Here is a 23,615-nt window from a genome sequence, read left to right on the forward strand (position 1 = left end):
TGAGTCCCTGTACACTTGGATGTCAGCCAGAGGCAGGCAACATCGTTGCTGCTTCCAAGCTGGGTGCTGCCCGTTTGTATTCTCGCAGGGATCTGTTTCTGCTGGAGGACGGTTGCAGAATACCTTAGCTTAGTTTCCCTGTAAAGGGGATGTAGGCATGTGCTCTCCCACTCATGAGCTACTACACTCCCAGAGCCCAGCGGCAGGCAGGGACAGAGGGGAGGATCCTAGGGACTTGTACAGTGACTGTCACCTGGCAAGTGAGCACCTTAAGTCACATGTGAGAAAGGTGTGCTGAAGTTCCAGGCAGTCGATCTCTGCCTTCAGGGGAACCTATTCATGTTCACCACCCCTGAGTGGACCTCAATGAAGGATGCAAAGTCACTCAGTTGCTTGAGTGTATGGTTGGGGTTTTTAAAAAATAGTCTGGAGGGAATAGGTGAACATATATATATTTATTTTGCCTTTATGTGCTTGTATGTGTGTGTACAGATCCATGTAGGTATGTATTTGTGTGTGTATATGTGTGCACACGCATGTGGAGGCCAGAGGTAAACTTCAGCTGTCATCCACTCTCCACCCTGTCTGTCTCCACCTCCCTAGGGCCTGGATTACAAGATTTTTTTTTTTTTTTTTTTGTCTTAATGTGGGGTCTGGGGATGGAAGTTTAAGTCCTACTGTTTGCCTGGGACACCCTTTATTAACCTGACCCATCTCCCCAGCCCTGACTATGATGATTGCTACAGCAAACTAGTCCTTTTAAAAACTTGAAATAGAGCCAGGCATGGTGGGGCCACACCTGTAATCCCAGCACTCAGGAGGCAGAGGCCGGAAGATTGCTGTGAGTTTGAGACCAGGCCTGGTCTACAAAGCGAGGCCCAGGACAACCAGGACAAGAGAATTCTTGAGCACCCTCCCACAAAAAACTCCCCCCCCCCAACTTTGAAATAGCTGGGCTTCATGGCATTTACACCTTTAATCCCAGCACTGGAGCTTAGAGCCAGGTGGCATCTCTGAGTTTGAGGCCAGCCTGGTTTACAGAGCAAGTTCCAGGACTACAGAGAAGAAACCCTTTCTCAAAAACAAAACAAAAACAACAACAAAAATGACAACAACAAATGACAACAACCACCAAACAGAAATGATCAGCTTTCCTTTGAGGCACAGAATAAAGCCATTTGTATCCCTGCTTTTTTCTCCTACAGAGGTTTACCCTGTGGACATCCTGGAGGATGACCCCCAGGCCTATCAGACTGCAGCGGAGGGTTACTATGACTTGCTCAGGATGGAGGCCAGACTTCAACAGAGGTTTCTCCCTTCCCACTGGAGAACAGGTATGGTTGACTCTCCATGGAAGAACATGCTGTCCAGTCTAACTTAGAAAGTGGGATGTCAGATTTAGAAGAACAAAGACCAACAAACAAACAAAAAGGAACTTCCGGAGGGAATGAAGAAGGAACCGTTCACTGGTGTGAGTCTGGTTGTTGCAGGCTGTGGGCCAGATAGCCTGTGGGAAGCCCATGTGTCCACTTGGGAGCTCTGTGGACTCAAGCAAGTGTTTCCTCTCTCTGGCCTTGACGGTCTCACATCGAATTCAGGGCACCAATGTCACTGACCTCCTGGTGCTGGCATGGCCCTTAAATGAGATGCTATAGGTAATGCCTGGGTGAACCCCAGTCTCTTCATTTTAAAGCGAGGAGAGTGGCTCATCTCTGCTCTCCAAGGTTTGGTTCAGTTCTGACATGTGACTTAGAATGAAGCTACGCCACCTGTAATTTTCAGTAGTGATGTGATTCTGTATATTGTGACTAGGTACTGCAAGGAGGGGACACAGAGACCTGGAAATTTTTATTTGTTGGGATTGTGGCAAAACTTAAAAATAATGTGTTATATATGTGTTGGTGTGTGTGTGTGTGTGTGTGTGTGTGCACGCACCCACATGAACATGCCAATATGTACACATATGTGTAGAAGTCAAAGGACAATTTCAGGATACAATAGTACATAGGATGCAATCCACCTTGTATTTTAAGACATGATCTCTCACTGGTTTGAGGTGCATAATTAGGCTAGGCTGACTGGCCAGCAAGCTGGGGGAATCTGCCTGTCTCTGCCTCCCCAGTGTTGGGATTACAAGAATGCTATGTCGATTTCACCTGTCTTTTTATGTGTGTTATGGGGACACAAACTCAGGCCCTCCTGCTTACAAGGTGAGCACCCCCAAGACTGTATTTCTCCCTGTGGGAATCCTGGGCGGGACCCACATCTGCATTAGATGTAGATGATTTTGTTCCTGCCAGAAATAGCTGTCATCTGGCCGGCAGAGCTGGTAAACAGTTCTTGTCCCAGAGCTAATGAAGACGGTGGCTTGTGCAGTTACAAACTGTGGCTTCCTTGAGAGTTTGGAAGTGGGAGTTTAACAGGCAAAGTCGCTCTTAGAAGAGCTCCCCTCTGGTGGGTGACCTCAAGTTGTTGAGCTGCCGCGGGAGTTTGCTATCCTCATGTGCTTTTTAGCGCCTCCTAGTGGCTGTTATAGCAGAAGGACCCATGGCATCCATCGGATGCTACCTGATCTGATGGGTGCTGGTGCCAAAGCTGGAGCGTGAGGATGCAACAAGAGCTGCCCCAGGTTCTTTAGGACACAGCTCCCACTATCCTCCTGCTGCCTGCATTCCATATTTACGAGAACTAAAAAATAATCCCAACATGTGGGTATGCTCAGTGACGGGATAAAGCCATGTTACTAACAAAAACAGAAAGCAGAACAGTTGTTTTGCTGTCACGTGCGACATGATTGAGGACTTCTTGCCTCCACCTCTTCTAAAGAGAAGGAAATTAGGCCAAAACCAAAACACCCACCCCGTCCCAAACAAAACCAAAACCAACATCATTTGGTTCTCTGCTATTTTAGCATCGAGTAAGAAAACAGGGACAGGGGCAGGGACCTGCCATTGTCACACAGAATTGAGCTCACCAAGAGTGCTTGAACCTCCTCACGGTTTACACAGGACACCTGGGACTTTTGGTATCCAAAGAGTCGCAGACTAAGAAGGCGATAAGATTTCTTGACTTTCTTCTGTTCACAGTTAACTACCTTTTTTTTTCTTTTTTCCTAGTCCTGACATCACCCTGTCGTATTAACCACAACGCTTGCTGAGTTCGCTGTGTGAAACAGTGTGTGTTCATTGTATGATATGTTTGAGGCAGAGAGTGAAGGGCAGAGGATGCGCAGCCGTGTGGTGGCGTAGCTGTGCAAACACGTCGATGTGCGTCGTTTATGATTTTTATATTTTCAACGTGTTGGTGTGTGTGGTGTCCTGAGTCAGGTCGTTGGTGTGTAGCCCACCAGGCTGCCTTCAAAACTTGGCATCTTCCTGAGCCATCTTCCCGAATGCTGCGATGTTTGCCTGCTTTTAAAAACCTGGGGAGGGGCCTGGAGCGATGGCTCAGCGTTCAGAGCACTGACCGCTCTTCAAGAGACCAGGGTTCAATTCCCAGCCCCACGTGGCAGCTCACAACGGTCTATAACTCTAAGATCTGACACCCTTACACAGACATACATGCAGGCAAAACACCATGAAACATAAATAAAAATTAAAATAATAATTAAGAAAAAAAGTATGTGTCACAAAGCCCACTGAACCAATCTTTAAAAAAAAACAAAACAAAAACAAAACAAAAAACAAAAACCTATGTAGGGGTTTCTCTCTGACTACAGTGTGTCTACAATAAGCATCTTTTCAGTTTGCTGTGATGTTTCTGTAACTTGGTGTTTGATGGCCTTGTAACAGCGGCCCCTGAGGATGAGCACCTTGAGGACCTTCATTAAAGTCACTCCAAAACAGGGAGTACTGAGATGTTTTGCCAGCCCTACGGATTTGCTGGGAAACAGTTCTTGGTAATGGTGGTGGGCCTGCTGTAGAGTTTTTTTTTTTTTAATTTTAAACAAGAACCTAGCTGAGCTTCACATTCTTTTCTGATTTTTTCTATATTCTCAGTTTTCAAAACAGTGTTGGTAATGGAATGCATTGACCTTTTTGTGTTAGACGCTGGGAGCTGGGAGCAGAGGATTGGACAGTTACAAGGAGGGTTTCAGATGTGGCCCTGGGGACATCTGGTACCTCTCGCTATTAGAAAAACAGCACCTTGGACTGAGTTTCTTCTCCATCTTGGAGCTGAAAGGACAGGGCTGAGCCTGGAGGGCTCAGACACAGCACACTTTTCTTGTTGTTTTTGTTTTTTTGAGACAGGGTTTCACTGTGTAGCCTTGACTGTCCTGGACTCACTTTGTAGACCAGGCTGGCCTCGAAACTCACAGTGATCCACCTGCCTCTGCCTCCCTGAGTGCTGGGATTAAAAGCGGTGCACCACCACACCCAGCTCACAGTATACAACTTTAAATGCACTTTCAGAGCGGGAGCCACAATGCCCCCTAGCAGGAGCGTCTGTGGAGGCCGGCACAGCCTGGGCCCATTTCTACCGAGCAAGTTAACCAGGGCTCTCGAGCAGATGAGAGTGAACGACACCACAGTTGTTTGTGTGAGGCGGAGTGAGGCCATCAGCCTTGTAGGTTGAGGCCCAGAGATGTCCAGGATGGAGAAGGCTGCAGGAGCAGAAGTCACAGAGAGGGGAGAGCTCTGAGGGTGGCTCATAGAAGAACAGAGATCTGATGCCTGGATTGATGGACCGGTGATCTTGAGGTGTTTTTTTGCTGCATCCTGCTAAGTTTATCTCTGTTAACAGTGTTCTTTCAGGGAGCCCGTGCTAATAAATTACCTAAGTCGTTTCCTGTGCTTTAGGGCAATGAGAGAGGAGAATAATAATTTCATTTGCTTTTTTTTTTTTCCTTTAGGTCAGACTTGAATCTTCGTCTCTCTGTTTTTGCAGTATGTATTGTGATGAACCTCAACATAAAATACTGGTTCTGGTTAATCCCCAGGACACAAAGACAGGTTGGTGGGTATCCTTTTTTTTTAAAAATTAGTTCATTTACTGTATGTTGCATTGGTGTTTTTCTTGCGTGTGTGTGTGTGTGTGTGGGTGTGTGTGTGTGTGTGGTGTGTGTGTGTAAAGGTATCAGATCCCTGCAACTGAGTTTAGACAACTGTGAGCTGGCAGGTGAATACTGGGAATTGAACTTGAGTCTTTTGAAACAGCAGCTAGTGCTCCTAACTGAGTCAGCTCTCCAGTTCCCAGTTCCGTAGTTGGAAAGTTATTAATGGATGTGGTGTGTGTCTGTGTGTGTGTGTGTGTGTGTGTGTGTGTGTGTGTGTGTCCTGAGACTGATACCCACAGCCTTGCACATGCTAGGCAAGCTCTATGACTGAGCTGCACGTACAGCCCTTTTGACTTGTTTGTTTGTTTGAGACAGGGTTTCTCTGTGTGTCCCTGGCTGTCCTGGACTTGCAGTATAGGCCAGGTTGGCCCTAACTCAGGATCTTGATTTTTGTGCTATACATGTATGGAGTCAATCTTAAGGATCTTGACCGTGTTCATTGTTGAATTTGGGGGAATAGTAAGGTAAGACTCTCTTGTTTTCAACTCTTTCTTGAGACATGGTCACGTTGTATGTCTCTGACCACAGTCCCTACCCAGAGCTGTTTTTGGGGCTCACCTTTGGCTATCCCTGTTAACAGCAGTTTTCAGAGCCGTGGGCACTGGGTAGGACACTATTTGGGCATCCCCATGCCCTTGTGGACTGAAAGGGTCATTCTCACCACCAAATGCGGTGAACGAGGGCCTTGGAGTGGTCAAGTGACTTGCCAGAGGCCATCAGCTAGAGCATGGGAGGGCTCAAAGTGACAGTGGGGAGGGTGTGTTTTCTTGCTGGTGGCCGTGGTCTGTGAGGTCATTTACCGTCCCTGCATTATGGAGAGACAGGAGGGTCCAGCTCCATGGAGTGAGTCCTCTGGAGCGAGTCAGGGTTCGGGGACTGCTGGCAGTGAAGAGTGTGCGGTGGTGTTGGTCCGCCTGAACCCAGAGCACCAGCAAGCACGAGGGAGGTACCAGTCTGACTCACCCCAAACAATCCCACGTGGCATTTTCCTTGTTTATTTTTGCCTCTCTTACAATGCCAAGTATTGCTTTCCAGTACGATGGACTAATAATAACAACAGTACACTTTTTAATTAATTAGACCTCCTTAAATGCTGACATTTTGGGATTCTAGGTCCTTATCTGGTTGAGAAACGCTTTTGCTTGTCACGTGACTGTCCGCCTGGAGTTTGTGCTTGGAGGAGCCCTTACTCTGTGGGTGTCATGAAGTCCGAGGTGACACCTTTGGGAGCAAGCCGTTCAAAAGTGTGTAGGACTGTTTTTCACGTTTCTCTTCTTGCCACATGTGAAACACAGGTGTGCTCGGCTAGCTGTCTGGGCTTGCGGGTGGGTTGACGAAGCCTCCTTGTTGTCCCCCGGGGCCGACAGAGGTTGTGTGACAGCTCTCCCATCACAGTGAGGCTGCCTCCTTGCTCTCTGTCCAGCAGAGGCTTGACTGCCCTGAAGAGAGCGCCCAGGATAACTTGAGGCTTTTGATGCTACCTTGAGTTTGCAACCCTACTGCAGTGGGGGCGGGTGGGGAGCGGGTACAGTGGGGATGGGGTGGGGGAGGGAGTCCTTCAATGCACAGATTATGCAAATCTCTACAATGGATCATTTTAAGGAAATGTCCAAATATCAGCAGCTTTTCCACCCCATGTCAACATGGAATAAGAATCTGACATAGGGTTTTAAAGACAGTCTGCATGATGCAAACATACGATAGATTCTTAGAATCTGTTTCCCATTTGCACTATACTTAATTTTCTGTTGGTTTTTTTTTTTTTTTGAAGAGTACACACCCTAATACATATTCATAAGTGCTAAGAATCTCACTGTGGCTTCATGCTTATATATAAGAGTGCTTTAAATAAAGATTCCCCATGACTTCCTGTTGCAATGGCCCCACTGTTGCTGGCCGCGATTGCTGATGATTTCAGGGAAGCGCTCCTGTTGTCAATCACCCCACTCTTGCACCCTTTGCCTTACTTAGAAGGTGCCTTGAGTTCTTCAGAGAATGCACACCTTGAGGTGTGAGACACACAGACCGTATAGTACAAGGACTCTTCACAGTTCCGCCCAGTCCGTGTGCCACTCACCCTTGTGCTGAGCTGTGTTTGTGGAGAATGGAACCGTTGTCTCCTGTGCAGTCATCTTGGCCTGCTGGTAAAGGCGGATGCATGTTTAAATGGAAGCTAAAGGGATCAGAAGCTGTTTGATTGGCCCTGTGTATGAGTTAATTATTGATAACTGTGTGTGAGTTAATTATTGATAAGCCGGTTGACTCCATTACAGTGACTTCCGATAAGTCTGTAAGCAAATGAAAACCATCCTGGAAGGGCAAGTTCCCCAGTGGCAAGCAGCTGATGATGCTTATGGCATCCTGCTCAAACGCAAGCCACGATGTCTCCCACCAGTCTTCCTGTAGGGAGGTGCACATGCGGTCTGCATAAAGGTGGCTTCAGAAGCACACCCTCTTCTCTCTCTGCTGCTTGTGAGTATTTATTCTGACTTCCTACGGCTGGTTTATAGTCCCTAAGGGGAAGTGGACACAGACGCCCAGCAGCCTGCCTTCCTGGGTTGCCTCAGCTCCTCAAGGGCCTTTATATACTTCTCTGCTTTGCTTTTCTTATTTATTAATTATTAATTGGTCTCAAGTGTTTATGAATATACAAAATAATTCCTCCTGCCAAAAGAAGAGGCATCGCCCCCCCCCCCCCCATCTTCCCTGTTAAATCTAAAGCACTCACCCTGGTTTCCATGACGGCCACCACTGGTGACCTTTGCTTTTCTTATTTCTCCCCGTGTCCTGCCATGGATTTGGGGGTCAAGTGAAGCGACTTGAAGTCAAATGAGTGTGTGTGTCAGCTGGGCTCTTTGGCTTCTCCGAGCATCAGGTTAGCCATTTCCAAAAGGGAAGACTGTGGGAACTGATTGATGCGTGGCAGCAAATAGGATGTGTTGGGACCATTCCATTCCAGCAGAGAGCGGGACCTCAGTGAGCAGCATTCCCATGGTCCACTACAGCAAACCTTGGTCTACTATGCACCTTGGCATGTTTGGTTGTGTGAGGGAAACACAAGATTTTCAGAGGCATATGCTTGTGTGTTAACTTCTGGCCAAACTATGAGCCGTAATTTTGTCCCCGGCATGTTCTCCTTGGCACGTCACAGGCACGTGACAGTGAATGACACTAACTGTAAGATTGTTCTTCTTCAGACCCCAAAGTGCCTGTTGCATAAATGTCATGTACTTGATTCCAAACACCAGCTAATCAGGGGCGAGGATGGGGCATGTGACCATCCTGGGTTTGGAAAAAAAAAAAAAAAAAAAAAAGCCATTCCAATGAGGGGAGATGCCAGGAGCCAGCTGTGACCTGGTGTTAGAAGGGAAGACAGTGTTTCTAGTGATCTCTTTTACCAGTTGGGCCATGTCTGAAGCAAATGCTGTTTGTCCATGTAGAGTTTAGAGGACAAAGGGAAGGCTGAAGCAATGCCTGAGGAGACCAGGCTTGGGGTAAGGGATGTAAGGGTGCAAAGCTCATGGTGGGAGCTGGAGAGATGGCTCAGTGGTTAAGAGTGTTTACAGAGTTTGAATCTAGCATATAACAAGCCAGGTGTCCCTCAAACTCCCTTAACTCCAGTTCTAAGGGATCTGGTGCCCACTTCTGACTTCTGCATGTACAGATGCACACACTCATAGCATACTCACACACACTCATATGTACACTTGCATGCCACACTCGCACCACACTTACACACTCATATCACACACATTGACCTATACCATACTCAAACATATGTACACGCATTCACATACTTTTTCACATGTACACACGCGCGTGCACGTGTGGGGTACAGACCAGTCAATCATTGCATCGAGGAAGCTCTGATCCCTGCCCCCTGGGCTGGCCTGTTGCATTTGGGACAGCTCAGGCCACTAGGACATAACATGCTGACGTGCTGTGTGTCTCCATTCAGACCTGGTGCCTTCCACCCTTGAGCCTCTCCGGATGAGTGGGGTGTGGTCTCTTTACAGATGGTTTCTTCTCAGTTTGGGGTTTTCTTTTTCCTGTTTCTCATTCTCTGGCTGTTGCTTCTATGATGTTTCTTCTGCAAAGTGGATCATGCAGGAACTGGTGTGCAGCTTCTAAGGACGAGCCTGGTGGCTTCCCAAAGGCTCCCCAAACTGTATCATCTGCTCGTTCTAGTCCCTTCCTGACTTTGCATGTTCTTGGGGAGAGTAAGTTTCAGTCCCAGGACCGTACTCTTGGGTCTGGTAGTTGTGGGATAAATTCTAGGTGTCCAGAGCCATTTGCCTTTGCAGTGATGGTGGCCCTCTGTGACCATCAGGTATTTGACATTTGCTTTTTAGGGTTCTGGTCTTTACATCTATAGCCTTCCTTCCTTCCTCCCCCTTCCTTCCTCCTCCTCTTTCTCTTCCTCTCCACTCTTCCTCCTTCCTCCTCCTTCCTTCCTCTTTTCCTTCCTTCCTCCCTCCGTCTTCCTTCCTCCCCCCTCCTTCCTTCCTCCTTCCCCCTTCCTCCCTCCTTCCTCCCCTCCTCCCCTCCTTCCTTCCTTCCTCCCTTCCTTCCTCCCCTCCTTCCTTCCTCCCTTCCTTTCTCCCCTCTTTCCTTCCCTCCCTTTCTTTCTCCCCTCCTTCCTTCCTTCCTTCCTCCCCTCCTTCCCTCCTTCCTTCCTTCCTCCCCTCCTTCCTTCCTTCCTCCCTTCCTTCCTCCCCTTCTTCCTTCCTTCCTCCCCTCCTTCCCTCCTTCCTCTTCCTTCCTTCCCCCCTCCTCCTTCCTTTCTCCCTTCCTTCCTTCCTTCCTTCCTCCCTCCCTCCCCTCCTTCCTTCCTTCCTTCCTCCCCTCCGTCCTTCCTCCCTCCCTCCCTTCCTTTCTTCCTTCCTTCCTCCCCTCCTTCCTCCTTGCTTCCTTCTTCCTTTCTTCCTTTTTCCTTCCTCTTTCCCACCCTGCTTTCCTTCCTTCCTTTTTCCTTCTTTCCGAGTCTCTCTCTATTCCTTCTTTTTCTCTCTGTCACTCTGTCTCTATCTTTGTTTGCATTCCTGTTTGTCTGTCTATCTGTCCCGAGTGTGTGTGTGTGTGTGTGTGTGTGTGTGTGTATGAATGACAGCACGTGTCTGGAGGTCAGAGGACAGCCTTGGGTATCGGTCTTTACCTCCCACCTTGTTTGAGGCAGGGTCTCTGTCATGTGCCACTGTGTCTGCCAGGCTAGCTGGACTGTGAGCTTCTGCAGATTGTCCTGTGTGCCCCCTTTTCCTCCCTCCCCACGGGCACTTGAGCATTTACCTGGCTTATGCAGTGCTCTGGCCCTCTCCACCAGGGTCATATTTTTTCCCTCTTTCTGACAATATTTGTTTGACACTCTTTTTTATTTTATTTTTAAAAAATAAAACTTAGTGGTAAGATGTCAGCAAAGACTGTCCAGAAGCTAATAAAACACGACACCCCGTAATTGAGTCATGTGACAGAGACACAGTACCACAGTGCTACAGATGTTCCCAGGATGAGATGGCGTTGGTCGGGTAAGGGAGATCCATGAGTGGCTCTTTGCAAGGAGGAGTGTGAACCCTGAGAAGACGCCCACTGCCACTTCCTTGGCCTTCTGTCCCTGTCTCCTGATGCCAGGCTCAGTGGTGACATCTGCTTCTCTTGCTCTCAGGGGCCACTGGCTCCAGCGACCTGCAAGGCTTCGGACTTGGGCTGCACCCTGCAGAGTCCAGCTGTGAGTCTTAGCAGGGGACCCCTTTTGAAGGATTCTAGGTTTCTCTTTATGGTTATCCTGATATGTTCCTGGCCATCACTTACCCTGGAGGCCATGACAGAAGGGAGCAGGGAGGAGGGCAGAGTTCAAAAGATGGCTGGTGATGTGGTGAAGGTGGAGCGGGGACTAGGGCTGGAGACAAGGCTTCTGGCTCTGACTCTGCAGTGCCCAGCTGATTGCCTTTTTGCTTGGAAGGAAACTTCGCTATGAGGGAGGGACTAGAATGTTCATCCCTGAAGGCTGCCAGTAGCCAGGTCAGGGGAGCAGTGAGCTAGCCTGGCACAGCTAGGGAGAGCAGTGGGAAAGAGTGCGCCAGGCCGTGGGGGTGAAAGATGAGACTGAACAAGGTCTCCTGGTCACGTGCTGGCACTAGTCAACCTTGGTTATTTAGGAGAAGCCGTGTCACATGAGATCAACTGGGGTCTTCCCCTGCATGGTCTGAGGGAGAGCAATGGTGGTGAGGAGTAAGGGTATATTGTGGGCAGAAGGGGCTGGACTAGATGGTCTCCTGAGTGGCACTCCCTCTGTGGGTGTCTCTTCAGTGCGGGGCATATCAATTTGAAACCGCCCATGACACTTCCCATGGCTCATCTTACGATGGGCAGATCATAACCACCCTGAAGGCAAGAGGTGTCACTCGGATCTTCTGCCTCTGCAGGGTATCTGTCAACCAAAGAGGATGCCCGGCTCATGTTCCTGAGCTTTCTGCCCAAGGAACTGTGAAACACTGTGGTGACCCGGGCTCAGAAACAGCAAGCCAGACACTTCCAGAGACAGGAGACTGAGGTGACAGTACAAACAGCTGTGGCCACACACTGGCTTCTCTCATGAGAATGTCTGTCTTTCCTCTTGACTCCCAGGACATTTTGTGACCGAGCGTAACGTTCACTCTTGAAATTGCTGCTAATTTATTTACAGTGTTTGGTGCTTGCACGTCATGTGCACCCTGAGAAAAACAAGCAGGGAACTGAAAAATGATGATTTTTTTTTCCTGGAAAAACATGTCTATTGTAGCCCGTAGTGACAGCGTGTGCCAAGGTAAACATTCAGATGAAACCAGAGCCTCTTGTAGACAGCCCTCTGAGGGGCTGTCTTGGCCCAAGGAAGATTGCGGCACTAAGACCAGTTCTTTGTGCTGCCTTTGGGGCAGGTGGCTAGCTTGCAGAAGTGGAGGGTCAGACATGAGCTGTACCCCAGAGGGCCTCGGAGGGCTTTCTCAGAACAGAATGGCCTTTCTGAGGCACCCTTTACCCCAGAGCAGGCTATGTAGACTTTGAGGTTGGCTTAAGGACAGAGATGTGGTATAGGGCGGGTAGAGCTGTGGATTTCTTTGTGTTTTTTTTTTTTCTTTCTTTTCTTTTTTTTTTGAGACAGGGTTTCTCTATGTAGTCATGGCTGTCCTAGACTCACTTTGTAGACCAGGCTGGCCCTTGAACTCATGTCGATCTGCCTGCCCCTGCCCCCCGAGTGCTGGGGTTAAAGCTGTGCGCCACATCTGGCTGAGCTGTGGATTTCTTAAAGGGAGATGGAGGAATAGACTGGGATCACCCCAGCTGTCTCAGCGTGTCTTAGCATGTGCATGCGATTGTCCAGATGGATGGTTTATGTGCTTTTAGTAAACTCCTGGGTGATGCCTCTATGAGGCTTGCTCTTGTAGCAGAGTCAGTGGAAGAAGAAAATACTATTGACAATTGTTCTGGCTTGGAAACGCGCGCGCGCGCGCGCGCACACACACACACACACACACACACACACACACACACACACACGTTCCCCAGACTCCAAAACAGAGATGTAGAGTGGGATATCTCCTTTAGGGTCCTCTGGTGAGCAGACACCCTGTTTGCTCCTGTGACCCAGCAGACCTAGCATTTGTCTGTTTTAGCTGGTGCATGCAATTTTTTGCATCATACAAAGATAGGTATCCCCCAGATCATCTCACCTCGAGTACCGGAGGAGCCCCACTTAAGGGAATAGAAAGGGTGGGTTCTGGCTGGAAACTCCGCTTTCTCTTAGATACCCACTGCTTTGGGCAGCTAAGATGCCCTATGGCCACAGACACAGACAGATCCCAGAGTCCTGTCTTCATTGATCTATGAAGAAAGCAGATTGGAGATCTGCTCACAGTGACAACCGTGTGTTTTGGGCACACCTGTTGGCCATGGTTTGGGCTTTCCTTGTCTTTCCCTGTTAATTTATGGTGTCTAGTGTGAGGTAGATTTAAAAATGGGGGAAAGAGCATAAAGACATCATTCACACCAAGGAACTCATGGTATTTGGAAACTACGGAGGCCACGGAAAATATTTTCTGTTTCCAGGATGGGGCCTTTGTCCCAAAGGACAGGGACACGTTTTCTCCAAGTGTATGGAAGATTTCTATCAGTGCTATTGAGGTGTCTGTCTGCATCACTGTGCTTTCCACAACTCTGAACAATTTGGTGACTTTGCCTTGGTTCACCCTGAGTTTTAAGGTGGTTCATTTGCTAGATACACTAGATTTTTTTCTTGCCCTGGTATCTCTTAGTTCAACTGTACCTCAGGCCCCAGGCCCCGCCTTCTCCCTCCACTCCATCTTTCTTGAGTTAAAATCTAGACAAACAGAAACAAAATTGCTTGAAGCAAGAAAAGCCTGAGGGACACAGAGGGGCTGCTGTGCATGCACTGCAAGCCAGATGTTTCCTTCTCATGACAAAAGGCACCCAAATTCACTGACGTCTGAGGAAGTGTTTTCCTTTAAGGACATCTGTATGGAAATGGTAGCCCGAGTAATGCAATGTGACGGTTGCTATGTCAACTGGTTTATTTTCCCCTCCCCTTAAATTATTGACCAGCACAGTCAATGTTGCATAAAAGTCATGCAACTCAGTGGAATGTGTTTATGTGCCGGCCTGTGCCAGAACTTTTCATCACTTTTTTTTTCCTTCTTTCCTACGTGTATTTTGCTTTTGGGAAAGATGGCCTGTCACTTTGGTTTAACTGTGTCTCTCCCCCTCCCTTGCCCCAACCCCAACACACATATTTCTAAGATTTGTAACAGGCCACTGGTGACTTAAACTGCAGGGGAGCAGTAGAGAGAAAAGTAAGGAGTGAGGGACTTGAAAACCTTTTAGCTGTGGTGAAGTATGGACCTTGGGGCAGTATGTGAATTCTTTGCAGCTGGCTTGGGGAGGTAAGATGTGTGTTGGGAGAGGGGCAGATGAAGGACACTTGTCACTCTTCAATCCTTTGGGAAGATGGCACAGGGCATGGACTCTGTCTCTCTCACTCTGGGCTATGCGTTCAGCTGCCTTGCCCAGGTTGGCCTCAAGGTCCTAGTAATCCTCCTGCCGCAACCTGATGGGCACTGGGTTTAGTCATGCGCCATTGTGCCTGGCTTTCTTTGCTGTCTGTAATTGGCACTTCATGTCTCCTCTCGGCCCTGTTTAAGGCACCTATTTCCTTTTGCTTGAGCTAGCTGCCCACTTTGCTGTCTGGGATAAAAACCCACCACCAGTGGGTCCTTTCTGTCCCCAACACCTCCTACTTTGTCAGCAAGGTTGCTTTGGGTTAGCCCTTCATCTCGGGCTCTGTTACCTTCAGCCTCCACTCCTCACTGTCTTTGACCTCATTTGTCCCTAATTCATCCTTTACACTTTAAATATCACTTTTAAAAGAAGACTTCATTTTAAAATATAGCATGTTGAAGCCACAGTTTTGATCTAGGAAAGCAGATATTTACCACAGTCTTCTAGTCTACATCTATGTATGGCCACCCCTGTGTCTGTGTTCATGTTATACCGGGACATACATTGCAACATACATGTCTGCGTGAACATGTCCCAATTACCCATAGTCCTCATGTACGTTAGACTCATTCTTCGTGGTGTATATCCTGTGAGGTTGTGGACACTTGGCCTTTCTTGCTTGGGCTCTTCTGTGATTTACAACAAAGTCGGATACCTTGATCCAACCACCACTGTGGTCTCCAAGGCTGGACCCTGTCCCCGTGGCTGGCCACCATCTGTTGCCTCAGGCTTGGTCCTGGAATATTGTCTCCATCCTTCTCAGACCGTCTTGGAAGAGCTTGCTTGTCACAGTGTGTGTCGTGGCCAGGTTGCCCCACTGAGCACAGCACCTGACGTATAGTTAGATTTACTGAATAAGTGCAATACTCTTTGCTCCCCTTGGTGTGGAAACAGCTTGACACGGCTGGCTCTGGTGAGCTCTTCCCTTCCCAGACTCGGCCACACAGTGCCTGGACCCATTCTCTCACTGACTGCTTTCTGCTGGCCCCTTGCCTGGCCTGGCCTGGCCCCAGCCCTAAACCACTGTTTTTCTGTCTATTTTAACCAGTGGGCACAAGGCTTAGAATGGGGACTTTGGAAACAGCTAGACTAGCCGTGTTCACCTTTTTCTTCCCAAGGGCACTATTTGCACACATACGACCATGAGCAGGTGTGCAAGCCCCGAGCCTCGCCCCAGGAAACAGAACTACTGCACGAAGTGCCACGTTTGCGACTGCAACAAGTACTTATTGTGTGTTCGGCCATACTATGGTGTCAGCTGTTATCACTTTACTCCGGGTGTGGGACTGCGAGTCTCCCTCCTTCCTTGGGGTCTGAGTGGCCGTCAGTCACCTCCACAGCACACTCCAGACTGGCCTAATTCCGTCCTATGCCGTTGGTGTTGGTGTGGCAGTTCTGTCTTCGCCCTCCCGTGTTCTCTGTTGCCTCACATCCGGAGTGTCCTCCCCTGCTCACCACTGCCTCACTCATAATCTGGCCTCTGCACATTCTCCGGGATTCTTGACTCTAACGTTGCAACTTTCCCCCCTCCCCGCCTTCTGTATATAGCTTGAGGTGTGTTCAGACTTTAATCTGCTTTGTGCCTGGGCCCTCCCTCTCCTTCCCCAAGCTGGATGCTTCCTAAGAAAGAGCTCAGATTTAATCTCCCTCAGTTCATATAGCAAGTGCTGTACAGTAAGTAGTCAGTGGTTCCTCAGTGCTTCATGGGGAACTGTGTGCCATTTTGGCGCCTCCTGCTGGAGCAAGTTGGGAGATGTGGCAAACAGCCACCTGAGCCACCTTTCCCCTGATGGATGTTGCTAATTCATCACAGCACTCTTGTGTGAGTTCAGCTGTAGCCTGAAAATCTGCCCCTGCTCTGGCTGCCACAGCCTGCCCATTCAATCTGGGCATGCAGAGGGTTCGAGAATACCACGAAAGCATGGCCCACAGAGTCAGCTGAGCAGGGCTAGTTGACTGAAGCGACAAACACGGACCCTATATGGGTCTGAGCTAGGTCTTCTGCATATACCTTATTGCTGCAGAGCTTGGTGTTCGTGTGGGACTCCCAACAGTAGGAGTGGGGTATGTCTCTGACTCTTTCGCCTGTGCTTGGGACCCTTTTCCTCCTACTGGGTCTTGTCTAGTCTTGATCTGAGTGTTTTGTGCCTGGTCTGACTGTAACTTGTTAGGCCATGTTTGGTGGCTATCCCTGGGAAGTTTGCTCTTTTATTTGAAGAGAAATGAAGGAGGAGTGAATCTGGGGCAGAGAGGAGGTAGAGGGGAGGGCCTGGAAAGGATGGAGGAAGGGGAAACTGTGGTCCTGATGTAATGTATGAGAGAATAAGAAAAGGAAACAGCAAAACTCAAAGAAGCAAATAATTGAATGATAGATAACAATAATTGAATGCTAGATAACAAATAATTAAATGATAGATAGATAGGGTCTAGGGGAGGTGGGGAGATATACTGTTCAGAGGGTATAAAGTTTCAATTATGCAGGATGACTAAGTTCTCAAGATTTAATTAAGGCTTGATGACTAAATGTTAATAAGTTGCATTTTATATGTGAAAAAAAATATGGTTGGGCATGGTGGCACATGCATATAATCCCAGCACTTGGGAGGCAGAGACAGGGGAATTGCTGTGAGTTCGAGATTAGACTGGTCCACAAAGAGAGTCCAGGACAGCCAGGGCTCTGTGTAACAGAGAAACCCTATCTTGAAAAACCAAACCAAACCAACAAACAAGTAAAAATCTGGCCAAGGCTATGTGTCCTTGTGATTCCAGTGATGGTAATGAGAAGACAGGCAGATCTTTGGGGCTCTCTGGCCAACCAGCCTAGCTCAGTCAGTGAGCCCCGAGTTCAGTGACAGACCCTATCTGAAGAAATAAGGTAGGCATCACCTGCTGTTGACCACAAGCCCCTCCCTACACACATGTGCATACACTGCCCATCCGCACAGGTGTGTATGCACACATAGCCTTGTTAGGAGGTACCAGGCAGGTTGTGTGCATGTCTTTTTTTTTTTTTTTCCAAGAAAGCGTTTCTCTGTGTAGCCTTGGCTGTCCTAGACTCACTTTGTAGACCAGGCTGGCCTCAAATTCACAGTGTTCCACTTGCCTCTGCCTCTTGAGTGCTGGGACTAAAGGCGTGTGCCACCACACCCGGCCTCACTGTCTTAACTTGTTTGAGAAACCTTGACTTGCCATAGAATAAAATCTATCAGTGACATCTTCCTTGGTCCATGGCACCTGTCATGTGGAGGAGGGTGGGCAGAGAAATGAAATCGGTGCTAATGCCTTGTCAGTGCCTTTCAGGATGCCCCAACCTGCTGGCTCTTCTTAGCTCTGGGACAGGAGGTGGGGGTTGATGGATAGAAAATGGTATGTGGATCTACTAGGTAGTTTTTGGTTTCTGAAACATTTTGGTTTTGGTTCCCATTTTGTTACCCTTAGTGCTGCCTAGATCCAGAGTCTCCTCAGTGATGGTCCCTGTGGCACCTGTCAGCCTCCCCGATTTCATTACGTGTCCTTGCTGTGCTGTGCTGGCCTTGGCCTAGGCTCTGCCACCAGCTCTCCTGCCTACATTTCCAGGCACCCATGGCTCACTGATCAGAAGTTGCTGTGTCCTCCAGGCTGGTTCTGGTTTGAGGACAGGTTTATTTTAAGACTGCTAAATTTATTGTTATGTATACTTAGCTGTTGAAGATGAGGTTTGGCCAGTGGAATCTGTTTGGTTACAACCGACATGACTAATGAACAATATGACTAGTGCACTGTGAGGAAGGTGCCGTGTCAACACGTTTCTGTTTGAAAGGGCACTGAGCTAGATGCCCAAACCTAAAACAATGTAATTCTTAACTCATTGACTGCTTCAATATTGGTTTGTGTTTTGATTTCTTTTTCTGAGCCACAGACAGGCCACCTGTGAAATACCTGTCTTGTGATTCTTCTGATCTCTGTTCTTACAGAACGCTGTAAACCTTACCCCAGGCTGGGGACGTATTCTCAGCGGTAAGCACTTGCTTAGCATGTGCAGGTCCTTGGCATCTAGCCCCAAGATCATAACACAGCCCAAATGAGCCGGGCAGTGGTGGCACACGCCTGTAATCCCAGCACTCGGGGGGCAGAGGCAGGTGGACTGCTGAGAGTTGGAGGCCAGCCTGGTTTACAAAGCGAGTCTAGGACAGCCAGAGCTACACAGAGAAACCTTGCCTCAAAAACAAAAACAAACAACAAAAAATAATGCAACTCAAATGATAAAACTGTCACCTGTGTCACCCAGGAAGCATGTAACCTGTTGATAGTGCCACGTCCTTGCCCCAATGAGTTTGTGGTGACTCATACCTTTCTCTTGGTTTTCCCTTCAGTTGTGGCTGTTTACTTAAAGGAATCCTGGTGGTCCATGGAAGACGTCCTAAGAACTTCTGATCCCACAAGGGAAGGGCTCATGAAGGTGAGGGGATTTGATTTTAAATGAACATTTGCAAAACAGGTTTTTAAGGTCTCTTTACTTTGGGCCTCCATTAATAAAAAGGCGGAGTAGCAAGCACCTTTATCCTTTTTTTCTTTTGTTTGTTTGTTTTTGTTTATTGTGACAGGGTTTCTCTGTGTAACCTTGGTTGACCTGGACTCACTTTTGTAGACCAGGCTGGCCTCGAACTCACAGAGATTCCTGCCTCTGCCTCCCCCTGAGTGCTGGGATTAAAGGCGTGTGCCACTGCACCCGGCTTTTTTCTTTTCTTTTTTCTTTCTTTTGTTTTTCGAGACAGGGTTTTTCTGTGTAGTCTTGGCTGTCCTGAACTCACTTTGTAGACCAGGCTAGCCTCGAACTCACATTGATCCGCCTGCCTCTGCCTCCAGAGTGCTGGGATTAAAGGCATGCACCACCATGCCCGGCTCCTTCTGTTGTTTGTAAGACTTTGTCCTTACTTTTTTTAAAAATCAGGTTTTGCTTCTTAGCCACTTATTTTTCTCACAAATTACTAGAAAAAGCCTTCTTAATGCTCTCTTTGTTAATGCAATTAGTGGTCCCAATGAGGGCTTAGAAACGGATCTTAGTTTAATGTTTTTGGAAATGCTTCTGAGTCAAATGTCACACATTTTTTTTTTTCTTCCTGTAATGGAATTGGGACAAATTAAGCACGCTCCCTTTTCCGCCTTCTTCTCTTGCCAGTGTTGGATTGGATGTTTCCCTTCTGCCACATGTAGTCTGCTTTGCCACTCTGGCTTCATAAGTTGAATAGCACAGCCTCCCAGATGATACCCATTAGCGCTTGAGACTAGCTCGTTCTTAAAGCTGAACTTCGTGGGGCTGCCACTGTCTGAGATAGAGATGGACTCACATCAGATCTGCACACGTCCCTTCCTCTTGTAAGCTGGCTCCAGATGAAGGTGACATGCATTTACGTTGTGCACCAATGAGGCAGCCGGTGGGCACCAGACATTCTGTGCTGCGCGTTAGGGCATTACAAGCTGCCTTAGTATTAACAAGCATCTTAAAAGTAGACAAGTGGGCCAGTGAGATGGCTCAGCAGGTAAAAGGACTTGCCATGGGAGCCCCAGTGACCTGAGTTTGATTCCCCCCAAATCCATGTTAAGATGGAAGTTGAGAACTGATTCCACAAAGTTGTCCCGTTCCCTCTACATTCTACACATGTATATCATGTGCTAAGGTACACGTGTGTGTGTGTGTGTGTGTGTGTGTGTGTGTGTGTGAGTGAGAGAGAGAGAGAGAGAGAGAGAGAGAGAAAGCATGCACATAGACACATAATAACAGGCACGTTTTTTAGCACTAACTCGAGGTTTCTCATGCCCTGAACTGAATCTCAAAGAAGGACGAATGGCTGGCTGAGGTCACCCAGAAAATGAAGGCTGAGATCCCACAAGTACAGTGATGGTGGTGTTGGTGTTGAGGGGGACAATTATTTTAGGATGTGGTATTAAACATGAAACTCGGGGGCTGGGTAGGTGGCTTATTTGGTAAAGTGCTTGCCATGTGCTACACAAAGCTGGACGCGGTGGCACATGCTTATAATCCCAGAGCCGGGGACAGACAGATCCCCCTGGCCTCACAGGTTAGCCAGCCTAGTCTATTTGGTGAGCTCCAGTTTCAAAGAGAGACTGCGTCTCAAAGATTAAAGTGGACAACACCTGAAGAATGATTCCTAATGTTGACCCCCCCCTACACACACACACACACACACACACACACACACACACACACACACCAGCATGTACACATACACTCCCCATGAACAGGAACATACAACATAAATAAGTACAATCCACGGTAAAACCATGCACTGATGTTTGCAGGAAACGCTCCCTTTCCCAAAGTCTCAGGCCTAGTGGATGAGGAAGCAGAAGAGAAGTAGGCGCTGTCTCGGCTCCTGTAGATGTGCTGGAGGATGGAGGGAGGGATGGAGGAGAACTGGCCTGCTACCCCAGCCTGCTTCTGAGATAGCCCCAGCCCAGCCATCTCAAGCTGTCTGTGGAATGAGATGGTAAAATTCATATATACACTCGCTTAACCTCTGTGAGCTTCAGTGTTCTTGCACCCTGCAAGCCAGGCCCCCTTGCCAGCCGATGGGAATCAAGTGACAACAATGTGGATGGAAGCCACAGCTCCGGGGTGTGGTGGATCTGGTGGCAGTGTGGATCCGTGCCCACACACGTGCCCATCCGTGCACCACAGTGGCTGTCACATAGCAGAGTGTAAGGAGAAAACTCGGTGCTGTAACACAGTCACTGTGTCCATAGCTGGGTGTCTTCTTCCTCTCTGCTACACTTTTATCAGTTACTTGTGCTGCCTACAGGGTTGTTTGTAGGATTAATAGATCATGGCCTGGCTGTGGAGACAGACATGGCCAAATAACCATGTCTCATATGAATCCAGAAGAGAGGCCTTGATTTCAGCCACACATTCGCCCTTCTTGGGCCATGGACTCAGAATCACAGACAGGACCATGATGTCATTTTAGTTTGTGTCAGAGAAAGCTTCCCACTAAGGCGGGCCCAACTTTGACTATAGCGCGGTTTCCTTACCCTGCTTTGGGCAGGAGGGTTCTATGATATAGCTTAGTTCAAGGAGAGCCTTGAGCCCTATGAATGCTCTGGGGTTGGGACTCCAGAGTGTCTTTGAAATCTATCACAAGTTTGGAAAAATCAGTGGCTTTCGCTGTGTCAATTGATCCTAGTCCGTTTCCGCCACCGTGCCCCCCCTCATTGCCCCATCCTCACCCCCCCCCCCCCCACCTACCCAGAGGCAGGGTAAGGATGTCACTGCTGTTAAAATGGCAGATCGGATTATTTCAGGACACAGACCATCTCTTGGAATGGCTGACCTGGACACCCTGGAGGCAACTTCCTATTCTGTTACCCTCGCTTGGTCACACTCCGTGGACTTACAATCCTCGCCTGTGTGGACCCGAGGCATCTCTGACCTTGCCGCCCCTCACTGCATTATAAGTCAGTGGCATTGAGACTTCCCAGTTCATGGCTTGACCAGAAGCAGCCTGCCTTACCCGGCCCTGCTGAGAGCTGCCTTTCTTTTTCCTTTTAAGGTTCAGTCCTTTGGGGAGAGGATTGTACTTTTTGTTCTCAACACCATTGTTTTTGGAAGACTGGAGAGAAATCTGGATGACGATGACATGTTTTTCTTACCTCATCCTACGAAGGAGCAAGCTAAGATTATGTGGAGAGATGGCGCGGCAGTTGGGTTTTACTCAATCAAAAGGAAAGGTGAGGGATGACTTGTGGTCCAGGAGGCGGCGGGTGGGCTGGGGCATCCTGGATGTCTGCCGGTCTGTGGAGATGCCTTTGTCACAAGCATTCTGTGGACTCTACTAGCTCAGGAAGCACAGATATTAAACTCTTGTGTAAATAAGCCCAAGGCATGGCTTTCTTTTTCACATCTCTGTAAGCCTTTCCCCTTGGTTCCCTGGAAGAGCAGCACGGCCCTATGACACAAACAACATACACGACGGGAGTTTAATGCTCTTGTTTTTTTCTTAATGGTAACAATTAGCTGTCAGGAACAGTACTTTTGCTAACAGCTGACAAATGTTCAGGAAGCAGCCTAGGTGCCAAGACTCACAGACATTACCTCAGAAGACAAGACAGGGAACTGGGCACAAAAACAACGTTAGGTAGGACAGCAGCAGCTTCCTTCTAGGACCTTGCCCAGCAGTTGGTGTTCAACCATTGGGCTGCAGATGTCTGTCCTTTCAGATTGCTGCTTTCTTTTTCTTTCTTTCTTTTTTTTTTTTTTTTTTTGACGAGGTTTCTCTGTATAGCCTTGGCTGTCCTAGACTCACTTTGTAGACCAGGCTGGCCTCAAACCCACAGCGATCCACCTGTCTCTGCCTCCCAAGTGCTGGGATTAAAGCCTTGCACCACCACCGCCTGGCTTGTTTCTTGATATAGCCCTTTATGAGGCTAGAGGGCTATGAAGGCCTTTAAATCATTACCATTGATATGAAATAGGCCAGCTGCAGGACGGTGGTATAGTTTAAGCTTCCGTGCTGTGGCCAACTTATCCATTTTACCTAGCGTGTGTTGAGGCCGTGTGGTGTGACCATGAAATACTGTATTTTGCTCATTGAGACTACAATGTAGTATGGAGTCCAAGTAGAGAGATGAGTACCAGGGCCTCTGCAGTGGGTATGGGACCCTCTCATCTCCAGTGAGTCTTCAAGAAGATGTGATGGATAAGAGCTTTCTCTTTTTTTCTGCCATTTGCTAATCAGTCAGGCATGCCTGAGAAGGTTTAAGCACAGCCACAGAAGAGTTTGAAACACAGAGTTGAATTCTAGTGTTACTGGGCTTACCTTGTTCCTGCTTGGAGTTTGAACTTATCACTTATGTTGTCTTTCACTAAGTTCGTCCATCAAGAAAGTCCCTGCTGTGAGCATCTCTGGGATGGTTTATGTTCTCTTGATGGAGTATGGAGTAAGGTCTTTCTCCCAAAAATTAGTCAGTCTCCGCCCACCCCTCTCTCTTTTTCCTGAGACAAGGTTTCTCTGTATAGCCCTGACTGTCCTGGAACTTGCTCTGTAGACCAGGCTGGCCTCGAACTCAGAGATAGATCTACCTGTCTCTGCCTCTTAGCAAGTTGTGGGATTAAAGGTGTATGCCACCACCTCCCTGACTTCTCCCAAGAATCTTTTTTTTTTTTTTTTTTTTCTTTTAAAGGCTGCTAGTACCAGAGAAGATGCTAATGTGACAGGCTGACTTTTTTTTTTGAGATTTTGCTTATTTGTTGTTTTGAATTTCTAGTCTATCTGAAGTACAGATGGGTGGATCTTTGTCTTTGGATCTCATTTGTTTTGTAGAGGTCTTCTACTTCCCAGCTTGAGTATTTTATTTTATTTTTTTAACTATTGAGAATGGGATTTCCCATGATTTAGTCCTAGGGAGGTTGTTATTGATAAATTGAAAAGCTAGCCATTGTTGTAAGGTGATTTTGTATCTTGCTATTTTGCTGAATGCTTGTCAGTTCTAAGTATTTTCTGGTCTGGTCTTTAGAGTC

At 48.0% G+C, this 23,615-nt stretch overlaps 1 protein-coding gene across 3 annotated transcripts in view; it reads left to right on the top strand.

Moving 5' to 3' along the window:
• LOC127191572 (protein FAM169B-like) overlaps positions 1-23,615 on the top strand; it is a 102,676-nt gene that overhangs the window by 47,621 nt on the left and 31,440 nt on the right. The window contains exons 3-5 of one of the 3 annotated variants that reach the window (XM_051148720.1): positions 4,853-4,952; positions 18,454-18,539; positions 21,649-21,826. In XM_051148720.1, the coding sequence (XP_051004677.1) occupies positions 4,853-4,952; positions 18,454-18,539; positions 21,649-21,826 (364 nt within the window). Of the gene's footprint in view, positions 1-4,852; positions 4,953-7,381; positions 7,529-18,453; positions 18,540-21,648; positions 21,827-23,615 lie in introns of those variants that run through there. The other 2 variants (XM_051148722.1, XM_051148719.1) reach the window with 2 other exon arrangements.

This window comes from Acomys russatus, chromosome 7 (assembly GCF_903995435.1).
Source record: "Acomys russatus chromosome 7, mAcoRus1.1, whole genome shotgun sequence".
Lineage (NCBI taxonomy): Eukaryota > Metazoa > Chordata > Mammalia > Rodentia > Muridae > Acomys > Acomys russatus.